This window comes from Podarcis bocagei (genome assembly GCF_964188305.1).
Source record: "Podarcis bocagei genome assembly, chromosome: 5".
NCBI classification, from domain to species: domain Eukaryota; kingdom Metazoa; phylum Chordata; class Lepidosauria; order Squamata; family Lacertidae; genus Podarcis; species Podarcis bocagei.
In genome coordinates this window covers 8,175,966-8,198,708 of record NC_138129.1, presented here as the reverse complement: position 1 = coordinate 8,198,708, position 22,743 = coordinate 8,175,966, and the positions used below count along the sequence as shown (strand labels likewise).

The 22,743-nt window shown below is 44.7% G+C and overlaps 1 protein-coding gene across 4 annotated transcripts in view; it reads right to left on the bottom strand.

The window, feature by feature from the left end:
* The window catches only part of MYT1 (myelin transcription factor 1), a 169,776-nt gene extending 147,655 nt beyond the window's left edge, over window positions 1-22,121 (bottom strand). For 2 of the 4 annotated variants that reach the window (XM_081196043.1, XM_081196044.1), the window contains exon 1: window positions 22,039-22,121. In XM_081196043.1, coding sequence (XP_081052169.1) covers window positions 22,039-22,063 — 25 coding nt within the window. In that variant the 5' untranslated portion in view covers window positions 22,064-22,121. Of the gene's footprint in view, window positions 1-11,834; window positions 12,275-22,038 lie in introns of those variants that run through there. The other 2 variants (XM_081196046.1, XM_081196045.1) reach the window with 2 other exon arrangements.
* Window positions 22,122-22,743: the final 622 nt, after the last annotated feature.

Here is a 22,743-nt window from a genome sequence, read left to right as displayed (position 1 = left end):
ACGAAGCACCTCCCATCATTTAAATCAGCAAAAAGTAGAGGAATTCCTCATCTCTTCATCATTTTGCAGTCATATGGTGGGCATGCACACATGATTTAGCAACCAAATCACATTTATTCACCTGCACACTGCTTTTGGGCACAAAGCAGGTAACACAAACACATGATCATATCTTGCAATCCTTTCGGAAGAAAATGACCCGCCTTCAGCTTCCATCTCCAGTCATAAGTGTGCACTGTGTTAAATGTTTGTTTTTAAAAGTAATCTGTTCGCTCGATCATTCCTGTGCCATTAATACTGAATTGACACATATATTTACTGCATTTCTATCCCACTTTTTTTTCTCCCCAAGAAGCTCAAGGGGGCATACATGGTTCTCCCCATGCTCATCTAACCCCCAAAACAGCCCTGTGATGCAGGCTAGGCTGAGAGGCAGTGAATGGCCCTAGGTCACCCAGGGAACTTCATGAGTGAGCGAGGATTCTGGTCTCCCAGCACTCTTAACCACTGCACCACGCTAGCTCAGTCACTTTAATTGTGCAAATAAAAATTGCATTGCATTCCCTCCCCCCCCCCGCCCCATTTTGGCATTATATTGCTTTTATTGTTATGGTTTTGTCTGTGCAGTTTTGGAATTTTCCAACTATAAAGTGCCACGCAAGGTTCTTGAAACAAAAGTCCATCCTTATGCACCTTTGGAAGGTAATTTCATTGAGTGTTCAGATCATCCACAAACTTTTAAGGCCCTGGAAAGCTACTCTTTGCTTTAAAATCAAAATGACAAGACCAAGTAACAAGGATCGGGGTGGGGAAAAGAATTTAGAGCGCATTTTCCTGGCTAGGAGGGTGCCAAATATCCACAGAGGACCAGCGGTTCCTAACTGCTTTCTACCTTCGCAGACTATTTAATTAACGAGCAGCAGAAGCTGATTAAGGTTAGGGCTGTTGTTGTTATTGATGGGAGGGGGGGCTTGTAAATAGCCGCTTTGTTTTTTAACCCCTTCCTCGCCTCTGAAGGCAAACGGGAGAGCCGACAAGGCGCGCGTACGCCTCTCTGTTTCTTCCTCTTTTTTCTGTGTCGCGAACGGACGGATCAAAGAATTAACTCCCCCCACCCCGAAGCTTTCAAAATGTCGGAGCTAAAATGGCAGCTGTTGTGACGCCGAGCTACGTTGCTGCTCCCTCTGCTCAGCCAGAACTAATTCGAACAAAGCTGTCTTTCTCCTCCACGTGTAAAATCCCGGTCGTCCTCCCCTCCCCGGAAGAACCGCGCGTCAAATCTTTCTAAAGTCGCTTTTAACTCCCGAATTTGGGGGACGCCAAGCAATTCAGAAAGCAAGAGAGATGCGTGGTCCGGGCTCACTTCGAATTTTCGCAGCGGGTAGGAAAGCGGGGGGGGGGGGGAACAAGACGATCAAAGAGAAACTGCGTGCGAGAGACCCTCCCCAATTGCCTTGCAAGATGGGAAGCTGAAATCGTCATGAAATGAACGCTTGAGCGGAGGAGAAAGAAACTTTGCAATCAGGACTGGGGGTTGGGGTGGGGGGTTAAGGAAGATGGCTCTTCCTTAGGGAGCCGATGGGGAGAAACTTTGGGAAAGGAGACTTAAAAGCAAAATAAGGCTCCTGGTTTTTTGCAGCAGCTCCGTGCCGCGTGATGCCCATCGAAGGCAAGCGGAAGCTCCCATAAACTGCAACGAAGCGGAACAAGACTCTATCCCTTGCAAAAAATATATTAAAAACATCCAGTAATTACGTCTCTCCGAAGGGATGCTCTGGAAAAATAGGTCGCTCGTGGGCTCTCCGCCCTAACCCTTCCAGCCACGCCCCTTCTGGGCCCCATCTAATGTCACCAAAACGAACTTTTGATGAGGGTAGAGTTTATGGTTCCAATCCCAAACTGCCTTTTTCATAAAATCATAGAATTGTAGAGTTGGAAGGAACCGCGAGGGTCATCTAGTCCAACCCCCTGCAATGCAGGAATCTTTTGCCCAACCTGGGGCTCGAACCCACAACCATGAGAATCCTAAGAGTCTCACTCTCTAGTGACTGAGCTGTCGCAACTTGGGCACCATTCAGCCTGCCTCATCTTCACCTCCAGTCTTGCTCAGACATCCATCCTGATGAAGAGTTCCGAGGGATCCGAAAGCTTGCTCACACTTTTGGTGTGGTTTGGGTTGGTGATAATCAAAGATGTTCTATGAACATCTGTAGGGCCACATATTCTTCCACATTCCCAGAGGAATGCTGCTTCACTGAATCTTCTGGAGTTAACTTTTTCCCAAGTAGGCATGCTTCCTAGAATTGTTATTATTATTATTATTATTATTATTATTATTATTATTATTATTATTAGAATTTATATACTGTCCTATACCGGGAGGTCTCATAGAAGTGTCAGGTTGGAAGGGACCCAAAGACTCATCTCCAACCGCCTGGAATTGCTTAGGATAATAATACCCAGCCACTCTGGGTGGCTTACAGAATATATAAAACATAATACTGTAAAGCATCAAACATTAAAAACTTCCGTATACAGGGCTGTCTCCAGATGCCTTCTAAATGTTATGTAGTTGTTTATCTCCTTGACATCTGAAGGAGGGCATTCCGCAGGGAGGACGCCACCACTGAGAAGGCCCTCTGCCTGGTTCACTGTAACTTCACTTCTCACATTGAGGGAACTGGCAGAAGGCCCTTGGAGCTGAACCTCAGTGTCCAGGCTGAACAATGGGGCTGGAGACGCTCCATCAGGTTTACAGGGCCGAGGGCGTTTGGTGGCGCTGTGGGTTAAACCACAGAGCCTAGGACTTGCCAATCAGAAGGTCAGCGGTTCAAATCCCCACGACAGGGTGAGCTCCCGTTGCTCGGTCCCTGCTCCTGCCAACCTAGCAGTTCAAAAGCACGTCAAAGTGCAAGTAGATAAATAGGTACCGCTCTGGCGGGAAGGTAAACGGCGTTTCTGTGCGCTGCTTTGGTTCGCCAGAAGCGGCTTAGTCATGCTGGCCACATGAGCTGTACGCCGGCTCCCTTGGCCAATAAAGCGAGGTGAGCGCCGCAACCCCAGAGTCGGCCACGACTGGACCTAATGGTCAGGGCTCCCTTTACTTTTACCTTTACCAGCACTTTGAATATATGTAACATGTGCATGCCCAGACTGGTTTCCCCCTTCAAATAATCACTGGGATCTGGTTGCAGACAGGTAAGGAGGGAAGACACGTATTCCGTTTTTGGAGGGGGGGGCACTGCTTGCATTAGGAGCAAGGCCAGGATGTTGCTGCGGTCAATCAAGTACACGGCGCCCCTTTGCCAACCTGGTGCCCTCTGGAGGGCTTGGACTGGAGCTGTACTCCAAACCAGGTTGGCCACGGCTGCAACAGAGCCTTGGCTTGCAAATTCTCTAATTCCTGCATTGCAAGGGGTCGGACTGACCCCAGATGACCCTTCCAACTCGAGATCTCTAGGATTCTATAAAGTTTGCACTTTCCCTTTCTTTGCTGAGGACGTCAGACGCACGCACGGAGCTTCCCAGCCTCTCTCCCGGGTAGGCTGTTCCTTGTGCGCATCAGCCGCGTGCGCATTCGCTCGTCCCTGTGATCTACGGCTTCTGACCCCAACCGTTGTCTGTTAAGCGCCTCCCTGCTCCAGACCTCCTCGACCCAGCTGGTTTCCTCGCCGGGATAAATGTTTCCTCGCTCCTTCCCGATTGGAAGTCCCCTGGTCCTCCCGCCCCATAACCTCCCCTTGCTTCCTTTCCAGCCCCGTGATTAGGAAAGGGTTGAAACGAAGTGCGCCCTAGGAAAGCCTGCCCCGAACTGGTGCCAGGCTCGGACTGCAACTCCCATCAGCCCTAGCCAGCGCAGCCGAGATATAAAAAAACAACAACACTTTGGTTAAGTCAACTCCTTTCGTCTTGGCATCGCACTGGCTCTGTGATGTTAATATGCATGTTGTGAAGAGTTTCATCTTTGGATTTTTGCAGATTGGCTTCAAACACACAATAGAAGAGGAGGCCTTTTTCTTGGTCACTTGATAACTTTCCTTAAAAACCAGGTTAATAGAAGCCAGTTCCTCTACATCACTCATCTTAGCATGCAGGTGACAGCTCCTTGCTTTTCACCAGATTTTCATCATGTCTAACTCAAGCCCCCCTCCCTTCGTACATCCCCAATGGTTGTCAAGGTCTTCCTTTGCTCTCTGATAGCCCCAGTGACTTCAGTTTCCACCAAGGCAACACTTTCACAGGATGAAAGAGTTGGTTCTGCAGCACAGGATGCAACTGTAGCATCCCTGACCTGTGACCATCCAGCCTCTGCTTGAAGACCTCCACTGATGGAGAACCCATCAACTGCCCATGCACTCTGCTGTCAAACATTAGAAAAATTCTAATCAAGTTTAACTGAATTCTGCTTCTCTGAAATTTCCAACCCTTGAGAGCAACACAGAACAAGTTTGCCCCATCTTCTTGGGTGAGACTGCTCTTCAGATCTTTGAAGTTTGCTGTCATAGGAATCTGCTTTATGCTGCTGCATCTAATTTAGGATTGTCCACACTGATTGCCAGTGGCATCTCCAGCCATACTTGGAGATAGCAGGGATTGAGCCTGGGACCTTCTGCATGCAAAGAAGATACCCTTGTCTCCCAGTATTCCTTCCTTTAAAAAACCCCTCTCTTGACTCAGCAGAGCTCTTACTACACTCTGCCACAGAGCTATGGGCCTTTCCTGGTTAGCTTTGCAACCTTTGCTACTTTGCAAAATGGAGAAGAAATTGGTCTTTTAGCACAACAAAGAGTCTTGTGACACCTGAAAAACTAGCAAGTTTATTGTGGCCTGCTTTGTCGTAGGCGTAGTCTACTACCTTCATTATATGCAAGGTCACAATGAACCTCAACAGGCCTTGGCAGCTTGGACTAAATATTCATCTTGAAAAACCTGGGATGCTTTTTGCTCCCAGGGTTTTGGTGGGTGGCAAAAATGGGACACTGTGGAAAAGGGTTCCTTGGCTCAGAGGCCTGAAAGGCATATTTGGAAAAATGCCTGCTTTCACACCGTAGTGACCTAGTTCCACCCCCTTCCCCCAGTTGTGTCCTGCCGTGCAGACATGAGTCAACTCAACATAGTTCAGTGGGAGAGCCCACGTTTTGCATGCAGAATGTGGCTTCCTCTGCCTGAGATCTGGAGGCCTGCTGCTAGTCAGAGATGGTGGCCAGATGGACAAGTCTGTCGTGGTCTAAGGCAGTGTTTCCCAACCACTGTTCCGCGGCACACTAGTGTGCCGCGAGATGTTGCCTGGTGTGCCGCGAGATGTTGCCTGGAGGGAGGCGGGCGAGTCGGGCGGCGAGAGGCGGGGCGGCGGCGGCGAGGAGAGGCCGCCCAGCGCGGGGCTCTCACCGTCTGCCTGCCTGGCTGCCTGCGAGCTCGGCGGGCAGCGCCTCCGTCCGCAGCGCCCGCCCCTGCCAAAGCTCACCCAGCCAAGCCGCGCTCTCCTTCCTGCCTCGCTTTGCTGCCTCCTCCCCCCCCACCCCCAAAGCTTGGAGGTTCCCCAGCAAGGGGGAGGGAAAAATTTGAAACTTACACTTTCGTGCGTCCCTCCCGGCGTGACGCTGCGCGCTGACGTCACGGGGCTGTAATGGTGGTGTGCCTCGAGATTTTTTTCATCAAACAAGTGTGCCTTTGCCCAAAAAAGGTTGGGAAACACTGGTCTAAGGCATCTCTCTCTGTTTGTGTGTCAGGCCATTTCCCTGCAAACCCATTTCTGTGCAGCAGTCGCTGTACCCTGGCTAAAAGCAGAGACACAATTGTATGGGCCACAATTAAAACTGCACATCAACCATGAGCTCACTGAATGATGCACAAAATGCATTTCTGCTTCTGAAATGCCGGTCACATACTTAGCACCCTCTTCACATGTCCAGTGTAACTTGCCCACATCCTGGCCCCATGATGTTCTGTGGACTTTGCTGCAGATCATTGGTTGCTGCTGATGGAGCCATGAAGAGGTGAGGCTACATTATGTGAATGTGTTTTTTGATGAACTGAGCGGAGGACCATGAGTCATGGGGATGGGGGGAGTGTGTGTGAATTCAGCTTAGTTTGTTTTGGGTTGTTAGTTTTGTTAATGTTGTTAATATAGGATTATGAGTGCTGTAATGCTTTGTGCATTTTATAACATGACTTTTCTTGTGGTTGTGCTTTTCAATCTACTTTCCAAGTTGTCTTGTTAATAGCATTTTATAGAAGGTGGTTATTTTACTGATGATTTGTTGATGGTTTTATGTAATTTATGTTGCAGATGTGATGTTATTTATTGTATGTAAGCCACTTTTTGACAAATGTGTAGCATAGAAATACAATAAATGAAATGAAATGAGTGTTGTGACATCAGGACATTGGCCATTTCTCTACGATGCATCATGAAAGGAGATGGGAGGACAAAACAAGCAGCTTCTCTTTGCAGCATCAATCCTGTGGTTGACCGCAGACTCAAGCCATTGCTCACAGCAATATAGCCTATAAGAATATTGGCCAACCCTACTTGGTTGTTGAAAAGCAGGGTTGGGGAGCCAGTGGCCCTCAAGATTTTGTTAACTACAACTCTCAGCATCCCTGGTCAATTGCCATGCTGGCTGGGGCTGATAGGAGTTGGAGTCTAGCAGCATCTGGGGGCAACAGATCCTGGATAGCTCCGTTGCTTAGAGCCTGGATAATGCCAAGGCTGCAGGTTCAATCTTAGTATGGGACAGCTGTATATTCCTGCATTGCAGGGACTTGGACTACCTGGGCTCCAGGGTCCCCTCCAACTCTACAGTTCTATGATTCTCACCCCCTTTGTAAGGAATGCTGACATAATTTATGGAAAACACACCGGAAACTTGAAAAGGGATATCTAAGTGCTGAGCACAGTTAGCACCACTGTGTCATAGGGAATAGTATGTCAGTACTTGGCAATGGTTTAAATACTGAAGAACCCCTTTAGAGAGCATTCCATTGGAAGTTTAGAAGGAGACATAATCCATTACTGGGTTCTCCTTGGCGATTAAGAGGAGGAGGAAAAATAACAACAACAATAAAAACCTTAGCCACTTCCCAGGGGGATAAAATACAGTTCTTCTGCATGGCAGGATCTCACATGAGTGCTGCGTTGGCTTAGCTGCATTTCTGATTACTCTACATAATGCCTTGGTCCAGTTCCCCGGAAGGTCTGTCGAACAGCTAAAAGGTTACGAAAAAACCTTCACAGGAGGTTAGCTGATGCTTAAACAACAAGAGAAATCATAAAGTGAGCTCAGATGCACAGCGACTTTGGGAGCGTTCACGTGCCCATGCATTTTGGGAAAGTGTATTGTTGTGAGAAAAGGGGAAATGCTTCAGAAGAGTCTCAGAAGCTATGCAGTCTTAGGAGCAGAAAAGTAAGCAATGTGTTCCTTTCAGTCTGATCCATGACCCAATTAAGCTAACGCTCTTGCATCTGAGCTGATCTCATCCCTCTTTTATCACATCTCATACTATTATTCATAAATGATAATGCCAAGGGCTGTGTCACTGCTTTATTTTCCTCGTTCTCGGTTTTCTGAATTCTTGAGGCCAGTTCCCACATGCAAGGTCATTTGCACAATGGCTGCAGGTTCAGAAACAATTCTTTGCCTGTGTGAATGGGCCTCCATCAACCAAACACTGTGAGCAGAACTTTTGTATCAACGAGACTTCCATGGAAGAACTTCCCACTGAATTCTACCCTAAGTGAACAAGATGAGAGCTAATAAATAACAACAGAAAACCCACATTACTAACTGCAATACATAGCAAAATACCATGTAGATTTTGTGAGGTAGGGAGGAAGACTTACACAAGTCAAGAGAGATGATATTGCTTTTTGTCCATTTCTGACACCTCCCATTCCAACTGCCCATTCATTTATTCATTTTGCTATTTAAGCAACCAAACTTAAGGACAGTGCATTCAAATAACTGCTCCACTGACTTTTGCTATACCCCTGTTTTCAGTGGCCAGCTTGGACACATTTCCCATAGAGAACTAAATCAACTTGGTTCCATGCACTTGGCCTCAACTGAGTTGGGGAAGCAGCTCTTCTAAGTTCTTCCAGATTCACATCTGTTCATATTATAGCAAAGGGTCCCTCATTAGGGATGAAATGAGCTTACACTCAAGCTCTGTGACTTAAACTGCATCGGGAGATCAGGTTGCTTTATCATCTCCTGCAAAAGCAAGTAAATAAATGTATTTACAGCTAGTTAAAGTAAATAAATAAATGTATTCGTAATTAGCTAAAATTAGATGAGCAGCGAAAGGAGAAAAATTGAGAGTCCTAGCCCTTCTGCCAGCTCCCTCTCCTTTCCCACTCCACATTCTCCTGTCCATTGCAGAGGATATGACTTCAAACAGAGCAAGGGACAAGACCTGCTGTCTTAAAACTGGCCTGGCTCCCCATTCTCCTGAACCAGAATAGCATTCAGGCTTGGAGGAGAAGATGAGGAAGGCTTTTCCTTCTCAACCCAGAAAGTAAGTTCAAGATGGAAGAAGAGAAAAAGGTATGAGGTCCACACTCCTTCCTTACTTTCTCCTCTTCCCTAAACTTTCTTTCTTTCTTTCTTTCTTTGGAGAGAAGGGTAGTGTTGAAAACATATTGCCCCACACCTATAAACTTGCTGCTCCTCTCAGGAAGTGGGATCCCACTTATCAGAGGCTGTGGAAAGGTATTGACCCCCCAAGTGCAGCACGTAACTTTTATCCTGGGAAATAATTGCTGCCACTTATTTAGATGACAGGATTAAAGGCATGCACAAGTTCCACGGGAGTGGGTGAGCTAGGATCCAAACCTGCCACCTGTCCCTACTGGTCCCTCTGCCTTTGCCTCCTTTCAGCTGCATTTATTGACCGGGAGCCATCGGGAACTAAGTCTGCCCCCACTTGCATTGCACACCCCAGGTTCTGTTTCTTGGTCACAGCTCAGCATGAAGGAACATTAGGGAAGTGGGGCAGAATGTCAGGAGCTTAGATAGGAAGGTAAATAGATGGCTCTGACTCAAAGGAATCATCCAATGAATACCCTCAAGTAACCACATGACGCCAGGATGACGTGGCAGGGGGACTATTTTAATATCTGTTAACAATCAAGCAAAGGCTCTGTGTGCGTGATCACGCTATGATTTTCCTGCATAGAAAAGTTGCATTTTGTTCCATGGGGGGGGGGGGGTTCGGGGAAAGAGCATGTGATTTTGCCACAGAGTTGAATATTCACAGGCATTCAAGGGAAGGAGAAGGAAACAAACCCTTATTGGTTTCTTCCAAGACGTTGCATCCTGGCTCCTTATGTGATATGCTATTTATACTGGTCTAAATATAGATCTAGAGTTGATTAGTGAACCTTCAGCAAAAAAACAAACAAAGCACACACACACACGCACACACACACACAACCTTCCCAGGGTTCTCCTGGGGTGAGCAAACTGGCCTGCTTTCGCAACTTTGATTCTTATTTTTTGCTGGCCAGAGGCTAGCCTTCAGATGTTTATCTGTTCCTCTCCTGCAGACATATGAGATATACACACTCCTAATACACGATCAACAACCTAGCAAAGCCAATGGGAATAAAGCATGCTTAACAAAAGGTTAGCAGAAGGGAGAAAGTATTTTGCCAGCTGCATTTGTAGCTGTGGCATACGCCAGTCTTTTCTTTCTTTCTTTCACAGGTTAGGCGAAGAGCAAAGCAGTCTTGTTTTCCCTGCTGAGTGTCCTGCAACTGCACCCCCCGTTAATAATCTGCCTTCCGAGCAATATGTATGACCTTACAAAAGATACGTGCATACAAGCAAGCACCCGGCAATCTTTGTCTCCAGTTTCTGTGACCCCATCACAGCCATGACAACTCTTAAACTTTAATTCCTACAATGACCCCCTTCCTTCTTCTCTCTCTCTCTCTCTCACACACACACATTCTCCTTCTTCTTTTGTCTGCCATTAATTAAAGTAGACATATGGAGGAAGCTGATAATAAGAACAGATGAGCCAATGAGAGAGAGAGACAGAGAGAGAGAGGCTGGCTGTAATTATTGGAGAGACAGAGAACTTCGCCCAAAGTGGATCTCCAAGAAACCACAAGCAAATGGGACCCAGCCAGAGAGCAAGAACACAAAATTATAATACTTGTGTTGACAGCTGGTTGAGTCATACAGGAACCTTTTCCTCCTCCCCTGGCAGAGGTAGGAAATAGCTGTCATGAAAAACCGTGGGTCATTCCCCAGCTAGTCCAGCCTCCAGCTCAAAACAGGGAATTGTGATGAATGTGAAAATAAACAACCCTTCTCCAGTTCAACAATAGACCTCCCAATGGGAAACGAACAAATGGCTCAGAAACAGACAAAGGCCCCCCTTGCTAGTTTTGGTGTAATATCGTCATCTTCTGCTTTGTCAATCTGGTCCTTAAAAACTTCCATTAAATCCTACCTCCTAACAATTGATTAAGAGGTTGAGGTTGCAATCCTGTACTCACCCGGGACCAAGCCCCATCAAAAACAATGGGACTTATTTCTGAGAAGGCGTGCATAGGATTGCACTGTCAGACGTGCATGGGAAAGTCATGGAAAAGGCTCCAAATGAAGCCCCAACTCCTAAATACTTCCTGCCCAATCTTATCATTTCACGGGGGGGGGGCGGAGGGAGCTGCCTGCAGTGAAATAACCAAACAACCCAAGCAATAAAAGCAATGAAGTATAAAGAGTAAAATGTCCCTTTTGTTTCTGGACATTATATATGTGGAAGGGAAGCTAAATTACACAGAAAACCAGAGCCATAAACTAGTAAAACCAGCAAGCACTCCCCTAGTTGTTATTCTTAACGCTGCAAAGTAACTTGACTTCCTAAATGCCTGACACTTTTAAAACAGTCTCTTACTTTTTAACCTTACCCTGTTTTAGTTTTACCCTAGAACATCAGGACAGAACAGTAAAGTCTCCCACTCTTATCACCGATACAGGGAAGGGGGGAAAAGAATTGTGGGAAATAATGGATCTTTAAAATCTTCTCCAACAACAACAACAAATTATCTTCCTCCCGATTCGCACGAGATTGCCAGAAAAGAGAAAGCAAGACCGTAGAACTGCTGTCTGCAACTTCAACCCGAAAACAGGGAATTTCAGCACCATGGACGGCGGCAACTTTTCCGGGAGTGTGTCAAGTAAGGGAACGAAACAGACATTCGGGGCGGTTGCCTCTCCCTCCGCCCGCAATTTTCTCTCTCCCCCCCGCTTTGGGATCCCTCCCCAGGTGAGAGAGTACCAAAGTCCACAGACTAGTCTCTCCACTTTTTTTTTTTTAAAAAAGAAATGCTGAGAAACTTTAAAGGCAGCGAGCAAAAAGGAAAGAAAGAAGATCTCGCCTTTCCACCCCCGTTGCCCTGTCTTCGTCTCTTCTCGCTCTTCCAGTCATCTTTCCACAATTGCAACGAGATCCAAAGCGCGCCCGCGAGAAAAACTCGGCCATCAAAGATCCAGGAACAGGGGAAAAAAAATAACAATAAGCAAATAGGCCGTCAAATACAAAAAGACACCCCGCCACCACGGGGACGGTTCCTCCAAAGCGATCCCTACAGATCAGGAGAACCTCTAGAACTATCCGGATATATATAATTTTTTTCCTCTCTCTCTCTTCTCAAACACTCTCTTTCCCACCCTCCAGAAACCACCCGAAGAATACGACGATCATTGCTTATTAATATTTTCTCCTTCTTAAAAATCAACACATACACAGTTGATAAATATGTGCCTTTTGTCCGCGCAAACAAACAAACAAACAAACACCAGAACATAACATTGACTTACCTTTGCTCGCAGCCTATTGTCTGTCTCTTTTCAAAATGACATCACGGAAAGCAATCATGAAATTTACATGGGGTGGTGGGTGGGTGGAGATGGGGGGGGGAGCGGGAGAGTTGGAAGGTGGAGAGGTTGGAAAGGGGGGGGAGGTGGAGAGGAGAGAGAGCACTTGCTGAAAGCGGCCCCCCCTCCCCACTTCCTTACGCCGGGAACATGCGTGGAAGAAGGTTCGTAGCTTTCAATTAAAACCGCTGATAAGTCTTTAGTGTGTGAACTCTTTAAGCTCGCTAAAGGCAGTGTCTCACTTAATGATCGCTCTCATTAATGGGAATGGCGGGGGGGGGGCGGTGGAAAGGAGGAGGAGGACGTGGATGGGGGGGCCGCTCTTCTCCTTCCCTTTGTAAATACACTACCCATCAACCCTTTGGGCTTGCAATATATCTGTTTACTCTCCGAGGTGAAATAAATCTACAGTACAGGAAGGAGGGGAGAAAAAAAGAGAAAGACATGGAGGTGCTGACTTTTTTCCCTTTGGAGGGGGGTGAGCGTGGGAGGGAGCCCCAGAATATATTTCCCCCTCTTTCCACCACTCCTCGGCTCTAACAGAAGGTGGAAGATCTCCCCTCGGCTCCCCCTCAAAATCCAATCTGATCCATAATTAATATGCAGCATGGGTTGAAAGTCCTTTTATGCAAAGGAGACAAAAGGAGCTGGGAAGGTTACAACTGTCAGCTTAATCCCCCCCTCCACATTTCCAGCCTATGGTACAGTCCCATAATTTCTAATAGCAACAAGCAGGGAATGACAGATGCCCCGGCTTAGCCCAGCTGCAGCGAAAGTACTTTACAATGTTTATTGGTGGTTAGAAAAGATGACCCATCGCCATAAAGAACAGGGTGGGGAATTCACGACCAGAGGCAAGTTGGGAGACCAGCAGTGGTTGAGCTAATATATTGAAAAGTCCAGGAGTTTGGCTGGATATGTCGGCACACAACACAACACAGCATACACTTCCCATGCAGATTATAGTAATCTTGGAGTTGCTGCATCAGTTAAAAAAATCTGCAAAGTTTATCCAGATGAGTAAAAGGGAAGTTTGTTCTTGTCTTTACCTCCTTCCACCATCAGATCCACCTTTCTCAAAACAAGTACTCCTTTCCTCTACTAGAGGGCTTTAGGAATTTGGTTGCCTTCAAGGGAGCAGACTGGATCTATGAGGCACAGGAAAGTTCTCCCTCACAAGCCCAATCAAAATGGACAGCAGAAGCAAAAGAGCATTGTTCAACAGGGCTTTGGCAAAATAATGTCTCAGATGGATTGGGTTCCATTTCGATTTGTATGTCTGTGTGTCTGTGTTTTAGGTTTCCTGTCTCAGGAACCCAAATTTCCTTGGCTGGACCAGGTTGTAGGCAATGTTTGGTTCTAAGAAATGTGGCACAGATGTGTGTGTGTGTGTGTGTGTTGTGTAAATATGACTCTGATGTCATATTTGATGGATTATGGTTGAGCCGGCCACTATCCTTGATCTCAGTATTGAGTGGAAGAAAAGTCAATGCCATATTTTTATCAGAACAATGCCTTCAAAGTTCTGGTGAGTCTTGTTAAAAACACAGCATCAAAAGAGTCCTAGCAAGCTTGTTGTGAAAGGCTTCTGAACCACTTAGGAATGTGTTTAGTGATTTATATAACCAATGGCCCAGAGAATGGATATGTCACTGGGCTTGAACTTTTGGAGATTTGTGTTTAAATACCTTCTCTGCCATTGTCTTATTTGTTTGGTCTTGGTCAAATCTCTCTTGGTCTCACAACTGTGATAAACTAGTTCAAAGAGCTGTTGTGAGGGAAAGGCAAGTTAAGACTCTAATTCTGGTTAAGGTGATATCAGTGTGTTTGAGAATGAGAGCTGGTGTAATGTGCAGTATTGGCTCACATTTAAAGCCTTAGACACAAATTCACTAGTTAAGTCTTGGCCAAGACATTATAATGGCCAGGGAGATTGCGATTCAGCTCAGCCTCAGCTCCCTGAGTAAACTCTGATCATATGGGTAACTACAGTTTGGTGAAAATGGACTTTGGGGGCAAATTAAGACCCCATTGTTTTTCCTTGCCTTAGTGTCAACATTTTGACTTAAAGGGGAATCAAATATGCTTTGTTTCATGCATGAGTTAAATTCTAGGTATTGCTTAACATCTGCATATTACAATTTTTATTATTACTACAAATTATTACCCACCCTTCACCCTAAGGTCTCTGGATGGGTTACAACAATTAAAACACATTTTTTAAAACAACAACAACCCCCAGTTAAAGTTAAGTTGTTACATAATGCTTGTTATTTGATTCTTTCCTCAGCATGGAATGCCCATCATCTAAACATGTGAACTATCTCCCTTGAAAAGTATTGTGCTTTGATCTTGATTGGATGATATGAAAGTCCTATCATTTGACAGGCCCTGGCTCACACATGCAAGCCAACACTTGAAGGTACAGTCAGCAAGTCATCAGTATGCATGTGTGAATTAGCACCAAGAGCCTGTAGGGGATATCTGGACATCAAATTCCTACAGCTAGCCAACCTCAAAGACCTGGTTCTTACACATTGTCTGTATGAATCCTGACCATAGTCAGACTCAGTGACCAATTCTTGAAAAACACCATATACAACATACACACATTTTCATTGGAAGAGCACAAACACAGAACCCCAGAATTCTGTCTGATAAATGTGCATACTTGTAAACTGTAAGAGTGTCACTGGAGGTCCTTGGCTGTTGTCCCTTTATAAAGTCATGCATGCCAAAAACTAAACAATTGCTGTTGGGGTGTTTTCCCATTTTGATACCCAGACAGTGAATCCCACATATATAACTCCATGAAATAGACTATTGGAATTCCTATTTTACAAATCGGAAAGCAAACTCGTTTCCCTCACCTGAATTGGAGTTGAAACTTAGATGTAAGTTGGATAGAGCAGTAACTTGCAATCAACTCTGCTACCTTTATATTGCAACGCCATGCTTGTTTATTCAGAAGTTGGTCCAACTGATGTCAATGGAACATCAAGGTAAGTGTGCTTAGGATAACAGTCTTACTTAGAGCACTAGTATGTGTGTATGTATGTGTTGATGGGATATCAGAAGTCTTCAAGACACCATCCCATCAACCTTATGCATAGAAAATAGAATCTAGCAGCTGTACACACACACACACACACACACACACACACACACACACACACGGCTTAGACCATGAGTCTACAACTATCTACTTCAACTAGCAGGTCTTCGGGGTTTGAGGGAAATCTTCCAGCAGCCTCTGTTGCTTCTAGGTCAGGGGTCAGCAAACTTTTACAGCAGGGAACCAGTCCACTGTCCCTCAGACCTTGTGGGGGGCTGGACTATATTTTGAGAGGGGAAATGAATGAATTCTTATGCCCCACAAATAGCCCAGAGATGCATTCTAAATAAAAGGACACATTCTACTCATGTAAAAACACACTGATTCCCGGACCATCCGTGGGCCGGATTTAGAAGGCGATTGGGCTGGATCCGCCCCCAGGCCTTAGTTTGCCTACCCATGTTCTAGGTGGAGAAGCAGTGAATAGAACCATCTATATACAAAGTCCATGCTCTATTACTCAACTACAGCCCCTCCCCAAACAGTAAGGCAATCTATTTCCCCCAGGCAGGGCTTGCCCAATACAGTGGTACCTTGGTTTACAAACTTAATCCATTCCGGAAGTCCGTTCTTAAACCAATGTGTTCTTAAACCAAGGTGTGCTTTCCCATAGCAGTGGGGGACTCAATTAACAAATGGAACACACTCAGCAGGAAGCGGAACGTGTTCTGCTTCCAAGGCAAAGTTCACAAACCAAAACACCTACTTCCAGGTTTGCAGCGTTCTTAATCCAAGTTGTTCATAAACGAAGCTGTTCTTAAACCATACTACTTATGCTAAAGACCCATCTTTAATAAGGTTTCTCATGTAAGAACTCCAGTCTCTGAAATTAACAACTTCTATTGCCCCCAAACTTTTGCATCTATTAGTAACCACAACTATTAGGGGATCCCTTGATCGATTCTTCTTTTTCAGAAGTTCAATCTAATTTTTAGGCAAGTGACTTTTAGCTTCTGCTCAAATAAGTTAACATTGTTTCAAGTTCTCTTTGGGCCTGGCTCTGAATGCACGTATTCAAATGGACCAGAAAACCCAGGAAAGACTTGCAACAGCCCATTTCAGACATTGAAATCCCCCCCTTTTTTTCTTGCAAGCTCAGCCATTAACATAAAAGGATGTGTTCAGCTGAGAGTACTCCTAAAACACACACACACAAAAAAACCCCTCTATCGCCTTTGACCATGCTGTGAAGACAGGGATATTTTACATCCTAAACCTCTGGCATTCAGAAATTCTATTAAAGCCTTATCATCAGGCACCAGGCACGGTGCTTTAACTGCATTTCATTGTTCTGTATTCAAGATAGAATCAAAGGGAGGGGAAAGGCAGGATCAACTTTATCCCGCGAACAATGCTAGATGGTCCCCTTGACTGCTATTTAATTCAGATCTGTAATGCTCCAACTTGGAAAACAAAAGCAAAATATTGTGGGAAGTAGGAAGGGTAGGAGTGTGATTGTGTGTGCATGTATAGGCCCACACACTCCTATGCTAATTTAAATATATTTCAGAACAAACACATAGACCCACAAGGAAGAGAGAGACACAGAGACGCAAGCTCATGTCATTGTTTTCCGAAGTACTCCAAAGTGTATAGTTTTGTTTTTTCCTTGTCCATGATCATGGGACAATTACATATGGAGGAACAGCCATTGATCAAACCATACACATTATATTAAGCAGCTTGGGGATACCCTGATAATACAGCTAATTTCAAGATTTACTGCTTTTTGGAGCCAAGCGACAAAAATATTTAACTTTTCCAATATGATATTAAGATTTCTTGACGTCATGTCATTTGTGAATGTGACTATCGAGAGGATCATGTTCATATCCAACTGTCACACATCTTTCATGGGCTAATTCCCCCCCAGTCATAGTTAAGAACACATTTAAATCTCTTCCACCTAAGTCACTCAGACTACAAAGAACATTTGGCTGGATCATCATCAAAATACATTGGTATGGCAATAATGTTTGATGTTTCCTCCGGTTTATCAAAACAAAAAGCATCTGGCTAAGCATGAGTGATTGCATCAGTAATAATACTTCACATTCATTCTGCAGCTCTTGATTATTCACCAGTTTTGATTTTCAGGTCAAAACTCATGATTTCAGGGCAAACTTCAGTCATGAATATTCACCTTTTGCAATGTAGTTCGCCACTATAGTTCCCCTGGTTACTGACATTGTTTCCACTTGGCTGCTGCTCCTTCAGTGCCATTCGCTCTCTGATTGTTGCTCTATTATCCTCCTCAGATTAGTCATGTGGGCGATTCTACCCAATCAGGAAGCCCATAATGAATGGGGTGACATTATGGTGTGATGTAGCCAATTCAGTTTGGATATGTGATGGCATCACTGAGGTTGACTAAGATGGACAACAACTCAAAATGAATAAATATTACCTATTTTTGCCCCAAAGTGCCCTTCTGGAAGATGTTTTTCAGGCTGCCCAAAAGGTCTATTGATTATTATGCCTACTCCTATCTTTTATTGGGCATTTTTTTGTAGTAAAAATAATAATTCTTAACATTTTTTAGCACCTGCATATGATCAATCTCATAGTGATTCACATTTCACAGGTAGTCTAAGGCTATACTTTAAATGTATTGTGATGCCTGAAGAGGACTAGGGTCATCTGATGAAACTCATTGACAATCGGTTCAGGATAGACAAGAGAAACTACTTCCTCACTCAACACATTGTTAATTTGCAGAACTCATCACCACATGATGAGGTGGCTACTGTTTAGATGGCTTTCGAAGGGATTTAGACAAATTCATGAAGGGGAAGAGATCTCTCAATGGCCGTTAGCCTGGCTAGCTCTGCGGAACCTCCTTGTTCAGGCACAGTGTTTTTTCACTCAGTATCAATGTCTGTCAATATAAATGTCTGTGGAGCAACAATAGGAGAGAGGTATTGCCTCCACACCCTTTTGTCTTGGGCTTCCAGGAGTCATCTATCTGGATGTTGTGAGAAAGAAGATGCTCAACTTTGTGGACCTTTGGTCCTACCAAGCATTGATCTATATCTGGCATCCCCAAACTTGGCCCTCCAGATGTTTTGGGACTACAATTCCCACCATCCCTGACCACTGGTCCTGTTAGCTAGGGATGATGGGAGTTGTAGTCCCCAAACATCTGGAGGGCAGAGTTTGGGGATGCCTGCTCTATATGCTGTTAATGCTCTTTTAAATAAGTTTATTACAGAAATAAAGTCTAATACTTCGTTTGCTTTTTTACTTAATGACAAACTGCCAACCCTCAACCATAGGCTTAGTGCCAGAGAGCACCAAAGGTTCATTTATTTTTTTACCAAAAAGGAAAAGAAAAAAGTAAATGACAGGGCAATGGACTAATATGAGGTCTAAATCAATACTTTCCTTTTCTTGAAAGGAAGATTATGGATTGGAGTGATCTATCCCAAATTGGGCAAAACAATCCAAGGCCCCAGACTGCCATGTTGGAGGATGAAGTGGAGGTGTACCTCCTCCCAGTTCTGCTTGGTTTTGCCAGGCTCTGATGGCAGGACATCTCCAAGGAATTCTGCGATGAACTTGCCACAAGCATGGTCAGAAACTACAGCTAGTGGTATCCCAGCTGGTGATAGCCACCAGAATTCCAGGAAAAGGGCATTATAGGTTCAGGGAAGGGGTGGAGTTTGGTTGGTGCAGGATTCATTGATGTGATCACTTGTTTCCTTTCCTTTCCCTTTCCTTTCATATTTTTATTCATCATTCTGCCTTTTATTGCACTTCCTAAACAATATGGCTGATTAAACAATCTATGGCCTTTTAATGTTTTTGTGGGAGGGGGTTATTGGTTTTCATTTGTTGCAGTTATGATTTTATGTATTTTGTCTTTCCTGTTTGCATTTTTTATTCTGTAAACCGCCCTATGAACTTCAGATGAAGGGTGGTATATAAATTTAATAAATAAATTCTGGACCATCCCTGCTTCCATCACACAGCAGGAATGGATTCAGTCTGGGCCTCTTTGCTATGCCGGCTTGGGACCAGGCATAACAAAGAATTGTTTTTCCTGCCCTCACTTTCCACTTTGGCTGGCATGAGTAGTGGAACTCTGGCTGAAGTGGTGGCTACTAAATTCCATTAAGTCCTGCCTCTGTTGGCCAAAAGTTTTGGATTGTGGCCTAAGCCATTTAAAATCTCATTGGGAGATCACAAAGCATCTGCCCGGTTTTCTTCATGTAATCCGTGGGACTTTAACATGCGGGAGTTTAACTCTGGCTGGATCATGCCCAACATGTGCCAACACAGAATCATAGAAAGCCACCATAAAAGCAGGCATCAAGGTGGTGGAAGAAAGAAGAGTGAAAAGTAAGAAACAGGATGCCTGTAGGATGCTGTCTGTGGCTCCGTACTCAGATTATGGCGATCATTTCAGACTGTTCCATGTGTTAGCTCTCTCTGTGCTAATTCACAGACTGTGGCCCAGCAGAAAGACTGGGTGATTTTTCTCCCAAGCTATTGGGGCCCAGTCTGTGCATCATAATGGCCATAGATTTGAGGGCACCAGACAGACTTGCTGTAGGCTTGCTTATTCATTCAAGAGCATCAAATGGCAAAGCTGTTTCTGGGGACAGTATTACTTTTGACTGCAGGTGGGCAGTTCTCTCTATCTCGCCCTGCACCTCACAAAATGCCACCTTGAACACATGGATAAGAATTCTGCCTAGCCTTCTTCCTCACATTTGTTTTCCTGTGTTCATTCAGAGAGGCTTTTTGTGTCTGATGAGCAATCATTCAAAGATGCCGTTTGATTCTGATGAATCTATAAGTGTGGCCACATAGCAGTTGCCCCATGAGTAGCTACAGTGAATGCAGTAGTTTGATATATGGGTAATTCCTGCAGCATGGTATGTTTCCAGGCCATCACTGCTTCCAAAAATGTCTCCATGCATAGAAGAACTGTTGTGTTGTCTGTTACATGGGACGTCCTTGCGGGGAGAGGTGCTAAATTCAGGAATTGTCCAAAAGCACTGTTCTAATCTTCACTCATCACTGTAAATTCTAAAACCAGGAATAATGGCCACATTCAGGATCTGAGTGAATGACCAGTTCAGCACTCAGAGATGGACAGCTCCTTTCTGAATTACACCACAATTTCCTAAATGAAATCTCCCGAGTTTGGAACTGAAAACCAGATGCTGTTAACAGGCAAAGCAAGTACAGTCCATGATGAGGCTGCGGTAATCTACTTTTATTTCTCAATAGTTACTATTTCTGTTCCAGGAATTTCTGAAATTATATCTACTATTTCATTAGTAATACTGGCAGAAAACCTTTGGGGAAACGCTCACAGATTTTCTTTAAAACTGAGTGGTAAGAAATGATCCCATGATCCATATCTTGAATATTATTTTTATTAGAAAATGAGCTGTAAAAAATGGTGTGTTTGCATGATTATCTACAAGGAATAAAAACAACGTGCATGCATTTAAAGAGAAGAATTCTAAAGTGCATTAAATTTTTTAAAAAAGAAAAATTGAAATAAATCAGAGTGGTTTTTATTTCCACCTAGATGTGAAAGAAGACTGCAGAAGTAGAAGAGTCATTACAAAAAATAAAAAATAAAAAATGAAATAAATGTTTTGGCCTTTGTGAAGATCGCTGTAATTAAAAGAACAATGATTTTCTGCAGAGCCAGACATACAACTGTGAAGCTGCCGTGGTGCTTCTTAGAAACTCTTTTGTCATTTAGGCCTCAAACTTAATGCATTTGAAATTGGGTACCAACTTCTCTGCTTACCAGCTGGAAGAATGGAGGAGCAGGCTGGTGGGGAGGGGGTCGAAATGGGGGAAAGAGAGGCAAGATTGTCCCTTATTTCTTTGTGGACAAGAAAACCGCCCTGTGCAGATGGGGAGACTTTCCTTAATGCCTCAGACGGCAATTAAGAACGCTTTGCCAAGAAGAAATAGCCCCGCATTAATATTGTATATGGAACAGCTGAAGGGCTGGAGTACATTCTGCCCAGCACAAGCCCCTAGCAGATGGAACAACAAGACAGAAGGGAGGGGAGGGGAGGGAGAGAAGGAGAGGGGGGGAGAACCCATTTAATAACCCCCTTCTCTGAGATGTATACAATCACTCCCTTGGAGTAAAAAGTTCTTTGTCTACAAGAAATTTACAGTTGGAAGCTGATCTTTTTAATCTGATGATTTCCCTCCTCCCAAAAGCTGCCAACTTTTTTGTTTTTTAAATTTCCTTTTCAAATGATCTGTCTGGAAACCCCAAAGCTTCTCCTGTGCTATTGATTGCACAGGCAATCCTTCCCCATTCAAAAACCCGCCGATCCTTATACACATTGTTTTAACTAGCGCTGAACAGGTTTCTTCCTGTTGAACTTTCAACAGGTTCACAATGGAAGGGTTTCACATTCTGGCACTACAAGAAAGGAAGGAGAAGGAAATAAGGAAACAGAAAGAAAGTACCGAGAAACACATTAGTTTCCCACTTTGATTTTACATAAATAACATTTGCAGAACAGAACGTAAAGCCAAAAATTAAGAGTAAAGATTCAGTCACTGGAGGCTGCAATGAAAACTGCATTTAGCTTCCTAGTTCCTTCCCTCTTTTTCAAAATTCTTTACAAGGTAAGAATCTTCATTTTGTACATGCAGTTCATTATTTGCTTCCTTCTTCACCAGTCACAAAACCTGATGGCTACAGTTTTGAGTTTGCAGGCTGCAGTTCAGATCATGTCAAAACTTAAGCCCCGTTCCACCTCCCCACCCCGCCGAGAAAACAAACCCAAGTTCTGTTTTTTAATTTGGGCTTGATCTCCTTGGCTAATTGACATCTTGTTGATCTACACACAGATTAATCCCCACGCCCAGCTAAAAGACACAAAGCGAGTCCCAGAAGTTGCTGTGTGGGGATCAACTTGCGCAGGGCAAGGCAACAGATCCGTCAGTGAACGGCAGCAACGCTACAGGAAAAAAAGCAAACAATAAACAGAAGAAGCCCAGAAAAAGTTAAAGATACATCTTTGTTTGTTTAACACGCACCTAGGAATGTTCCACACAGCTTCATTCTTGCTTTCTTTTTTTTTTCCTGAGCACTATTTCCCTTGGAACAACAAGCATGAAAGCCAAGCACAACTCTTCAAGTCACACGCGCGGACACTTTCATTTCAAAAAAAGTTACAGTCCAGAGCAAAAACTTATGCATCCCGGAGGGCCTCCGAGGAAGGGAGGCCAGCCAATGGGAGCCTCCCAAGCTGCTAATTGCAAATCAAGGCAGCCAACAAAGCAGCCAATCGGGGGCCGGGCCGTTCCTGGGTGCACGCAGCTATTGAGACGGGAGACAATAGAACTGAGCTGAATGAAACTGAATGGGGAAGCAGACGCGGCTGCATGTTGACAGCAGCAGTGGCTGTCCGCAAACTCCTCTGCAAAGCGAAGGGCTGTCGCTCAGTGGCAGAAGAGCATCTGGTCTGCATGCAGAAGGGCCCAAGTGGAGTCTTTGCTTTCTGCAGGTAGGGTTGGAGATGTCCCCCGCCCCCGCCTGGATCCCCGGACAGCTGCTGCCAATCAGTGCAGACAGGCTAGATGGATCAGTGGTACAAGGCTTGGTAAAGGGTTATACAGTGGTACCTCGGGTTACATACGCTTCAGGTTACACACTCCAGTAAGCCAGAAATAGTGCTTCAGGTTAAGAACTTTGCTTCAGGATAAGAACAGAAATTCTTTGACTTCGGCGGTGCGGCGGCA